The sequence below is a fragment of the Montipora capricornis genome, chromosome 9, assembly GCF_036669925.1.
Source record: "Montipora capricornis isolate CH-2021 chromosome 9, ASM3666992v2, whole genome shotgun sequence".
NCBI classification, from domain to species: Eukaryota; Metazoa; Cnidaria; class Anthozoa; order Scleractinia; family Acroporidae; genus Montipora; species Montipora capricornis.
In genome coordinates this window covers 36,263,171-36,268,170 of record NC_090891.1, presented here as the reverse complement: position 1 = coordinate 36,268,170, position 5,000 = coordinate 36,263,171, and the positions used below count along the sequence as shown (strand labels likewise).

General features: G+C 43.7%; 1 protein-coding gene across 2 annotated transcripts in view; it reads right to left on the bottom strand.

Annotated features, from left to right (window-relative positions):
• The window catches only part of LOC138016023 (ATP-binding cassette sub-family C member 4-like), a 43,788-nt gene that overhangs the window by 37,205 nt on the left and 1,583 nt on the right, over positions 1-5,000 (bottom strand). Inside the window, exon 2 of one of the 2 annotated variants that reach the window (XM_068863185.1) lies at positions 312-463. In XM_068863185.1, the coding sequence (XP_068719286.1) occupies positions 312-388 (77 nt within the window). In that variant the 5' untranslated portion in view covers positions 389-463. Of the gene's footprint in view, positions 1-311; positions 649-5,000 lie in introns of those variants that run through there. The other variant, XM_068863186.1, reaches the window with a different exon arrangement.

The window sequence follows — 5,000 nt, the reverse complement described above, 5'->3', positions numbered from 1 at the left end:
TGGTATTACACAACATCGCATCAGTTCTCATCAAGTTTTTTTCGATTTCGCTCGGATTTGCTCGCTTTTTCCGCTCGTATTTCGTACTTCCAAATTTTTGGAGTTGAAGGAATTTAATAAAACAATTATTCCATTCGCGCTTGTTGGATATGAGACTGGTTATAGCCAACTCGGCGCTACGCGCCTCGTAACTTGGCTATTTACCGTCTCGTATCTAACGCGCGCTTATGGAATAATTGTTAAATAAACGAGCGATTCTACTCGAAAGAATTTTAAAATTTCCCCCCACAAATTTTTTTAAATAAACTCACCAAAATGTTAAAAACTTGCCGACAAAGGTTGCTTTAGTTCTTGGATTAACCGTCGTGTGAATCCGTTCGACAGCCATTTGTCACGCAACCAAAACGAAGAACGTAGTCTTCTCCCCAGCCCACTCGCAACTTGTTTCTCTTCCCAAGGATGACTGTTGTTCACAAAAGTTAATTATTGACGACCACTCTAACATGGTTCCCCTAAATTATACTTACAATCTAAAACTCAAAAACTGATCATAATTCACTAAACACAACAACGCTAAACGGTATGAAAACAAAGTTGTTTTTTTTTTAAAGGCTCCTCGTTGGGGAATCCCCGGTCAACTACTTCTTCACTTTATAGAACAAGAAAGGTCAGCGGTTGTAGGCAATCGGCCAGTAGATCTGCCATCTTTTGCTCTTAAACTGTACCGCGCAGCTTTCGGCACTGAACTCATGACGAAATGAAATTCGATACGGAGGTACTTTCTCCAATTATCCACAATCCAAAGAAGCGTATTTCATTGTAAGTAATTCCTCTGCCCTGGTGTCCCCTGGTGTACAACTCTTTGTTGGAAGTGGCCTCCTTGCGTACGGAACCCACACCCGCAGTGCTCGCGGCAGTCAAAACTACTGTCCTGTCAATCATTTTCCCTTTCATCGGAAACGGTACATTTTTGTGCGGAAACGACATTGTCGTCGATCTACCCTGTCAAAAGGACGCCACCAAAGTCTTTTTACGCGACGTTAACATAAATAAATACATTATGAATACAGTTTTAACGTCCTTTTACACTAGATTCGAAAATATCATCGTGAATTTGCCTTAAAATAGTTAGAAAAAGCACAAATAACAGCCTAAGCACAACAGCTGACGTTCGAAAAGCCGCTCGCTGGCAACCCAGTTTTGGCGCCGAAGTTTGTTTACAAAAAAATTGCCAAAAAACCTTTTAAATGGTTTTCTGGCCCTTTAATTGCGAACAATTGAGGTGACGTCGGATAGCACAGTTTTTTTCCACTCGCTGAATTCTGATTGGTCACCGTATGCACGGCTAATGATCAGTTGTGTTACGTGCCCCTTTTTTGGGAAAATGAAGGGGTGCTTAACGCGATTCGGAAGGTTTGACTGAGCAAAGATCGACCTCCAACTCAGAGAATTCTATGGTTATCAAGGAATAGATCTTGTTGTCTGAGGGAACATGACTTCTTCAACCCTCTGATTTCGTTTCTGTCGCCTTCTGAGACTACGTTGCCCTTTGAATAGAATCGGCGAAGGGTTGCGATCTCGTTAACAAATTAAATGACTCTGCTTGGAAATGTTTTATTTCTTCGACTTCTGCTCGTTCAATCTTTATGACCTCGAGAGGCTTCAATATTGGTTTTCCCAGTTCATATTTCTTGCGGCTGCAAGGCTCGGCTCCTTTTAATCGTCCCTTTAGATCTTTGCTACTTTCCTTTGAGTGAGCCGTCATCGCATCTCTTAGTCAAAGACACAAAGCTACTGCCCTTTTTGCACGGTGCCATCTAGAGAAGACCTTGAGACGGTCTGGTATACTTGAATGTTGTTGGGTATTTGAAGCAAAACCGAGGTGCTCTTGCCCTCTTGATCACCAGGATCTATTGAAGGGAAGTTGGTTGCTGTTTCCTGTGGCTGAAGGTTTTTCCAAAGGAATTCTGGTCCACTCCACCATTTATCATTGCTGACAAGCTCTTGGGTAGGCAAACTACGGAAAGCCATGTCGGCTGGGTTATTGTCAGAGGTGACATATTTCCACTGTTCCATGGAGGTGTAAATGCGAATCTGCTAGACTCTATTTGCGACGTAAACATTGAAACGTCGTGCGTCATTGGAGACGTAGCCCAGAACCACTATTCTGTCTGTACAGTAGTCAGTTCTAAGATTTGTTCATACTTCAACTCGTTCTTTAAAATATCGCCATCTTTGATCGATACTACAACAGCTGTCAATTCCAGTCTGGGAATCGTGACCGATTTCAAAGGCGTGACTCCATACTTGGCCATTACAAGAGTACAGCTAGTGGATGCGATATTGCCCATCGATCAGTCTGAGGTAAGCACACTGCCCATAGCCATTCTGGCTGGCTTCTGAAGAGATAATGCAGTTCAACGGGTTTCATTTCCTTGAAATCAGGGTTCTTGGAGCATCGTGGCTCGTTCAAGTCTGCTAGATGGCACAATTCGTTTCTCCACGTCTGCCATCTTTGTTTCAAGTTTTCCGCTATTTCATCGTCCCACCCAATTCCTTCCTTGCAAAGTTCTTGGAGGATGATCTTTCCAACAAGCACAAAGGGTGAGACGAGACCAAGCAGGTCAAAAAATGGAGCTGACTGTTAACAGTATGAGTCTTACTGCCAAGAGGACTATCTTCCAGCTCAATTCAGAATAGAAAGGTGTCAGACTCCACACACCACCGTATTCCAAGAGCTCGTTCAATAGGTAGGGCATCTTGAGTCAGGTCTAGATCCGTCACATTACTTGCTCGTTCTTCAGGAGATATAGCTTCAACAACTCTCTTGTCATTGGAGTTGAATTTGTGGAGGTGAAAACCTCCTCTTTCTCATAAGGCTTTCGTGTTTGTTGTGAGGGTAATGGCAGAAGACGCGGATACAGACTTGAGGCCGTCGTCTACGTAGAAGTCATACCTCACGAAATCAACAGATTCCTTTCCAAATTCACTTTCAAAGTCATCTGCGGTTTGTTTAAGGGCAAAATTTGCACACCATGGGAAAGATGTGGCAACGAAGAGATGAACGGTAATCCTGTACTCGACTGGTTCGCGATCAAAGTCAGGTTGTTCCCGCCAAAGCAATCTCAGGTAGTTGCGAAACTCAGCATCAACGTTAACTTGATGAAACATTCCTGAATATCGCACATAAAGGCAACCTTTTCTCTTCGGAAACGGCATAGTACGCCGACCAGGCTATTGGTCAAGTCCGGGCCTTGAAGTAAATGACGATTTAAGGATTCATTCATGAAGCAAGCGCTGCAGTCGACCACACGTATCTTCTCTGTTTTTTTAGGGTGATAAACACCAAGATGCGGTAGATACCAGACTCTCCCATTGTCAGGTGTGGCTTCTTCTTTGGGAACTCGTTCAGCGAAACCCTTGTCGATGATGTCATTCATGAATGCCTGGTAGTCATATCGGTATTTTTTTGTCTTCTTTGAGGCTTTGTTGACGTCTGTCCTTGTTTACTTTCCCGTCCTTCGCAACCATCGTCAAACCAGTCGCGAAACTTCCTGCTTCAGTTCTCCTGCCTCTACCAAAACTCAGTGAAAACTGTCATCTGTCTTTCCTTTCCGAGAAGCATAGGCCTTCACTTGGTTGTCTTTCGATACACGAAAAGAAGTGATTGGATTACATGCTATTCTGGCTTAGGTTTTCAGAAACTGGCAGAATTCTCTGAACAGTGGATAGTCTGATCCTACTGGCCTGCGTGATGAAATGTCTGTGATAATCTTTACCCTCGTTTTCTTCTCTGATCCACCTATCCACTATACGGCTCCATCTCGTAACCAAGTAACCGTTTCTTGATTATTTCGTGATTTTCTGCGGGGTCGTTCAACACGTTTAGGTACCAGATGGAACTTCATAGCAGTATTACAATATTGCAAGAAGTGTGAAAACCTTTTAAGACCCGGACCATCATTGGAATGTATTTTAGGCTATTCAAGAATCCTTTTCCTGTACGCATCTGATACGAGAAAAGGGTCCCCAAATCTTCGGGCTAGTATACGTATATTTTAAGCTTCAAAGTAGGCCTCTTTGGTATAAAGAGGAAACAGGCAACTCACTGCCTCTTTAGCCTGCCCAGTGGTAATCTTTCCAAGATAATAAGGTCTCTCTGATGGGTCCTTCATTTTATTTCAATGAAAGTTTGAAATAACTTTATCCACATCGGATACTGAAGCATGTCGCCTCCGAACACTTCTGCACGGCAGAGAATCCTTCTCTTGACGCTGAGTTAAAAGGTCTGCTAATCTTGAGAGCAAATCTCAGTTCTCTTCTGGTTCCGTTGTTGCCAAGGATCCACATGATGGACAACTGACTGGCCGAGTGGGAGCAGGAGGGGGGGGGGGGGGTCCTCAAAGGCAGGGGCCAAAGGGTTGAGTGTGCTTGAAGGCTGAACAATCCCATTGGCTTCATTGGTTGTCCAGGGGGAAGTATTTGCGACGTCATTGCAAGAGGTGTACACAGGGTGACGACGGCGTCTTTGTCTGGTAAATGGGAAGCCTGGAAATCTTTATCTGAAATGAAATTTTATAGTGTGACTTCAAGTAGTCTTCTAAAAGATTATCCTTGCCGTCTTCGTCGATTGGCAATTCCATAACGAATTCTTCCTTTTTAATTTTAGCGACCGCTTGTATTTCGGCTCTTGTAGCAGCCATTTCCTTATGAGAGACTACCCAGAATTTTCACCCTCTTATAACTCCTCTTCTTGCCTTTTTTAAGCTCTGCTTGAAGTCTTGCGACCCAAGCGGCCATATCGGCTCTTTTACTGAACGATGAGATGGACTGTGTGGACGATCTGTTACTTCGTTTTTAACTTCTCGATATGGTAGAGGCGATTTCCTGTTTCTCTGGTTGAATTTCCGGCGGAAAAGCGGGCGTGCATGAAGTCGTCATTTCTTGACCTTCGTTGACACTGGCGTCATACTGTGCGTTGATCGTACGCGTAGTGTTTC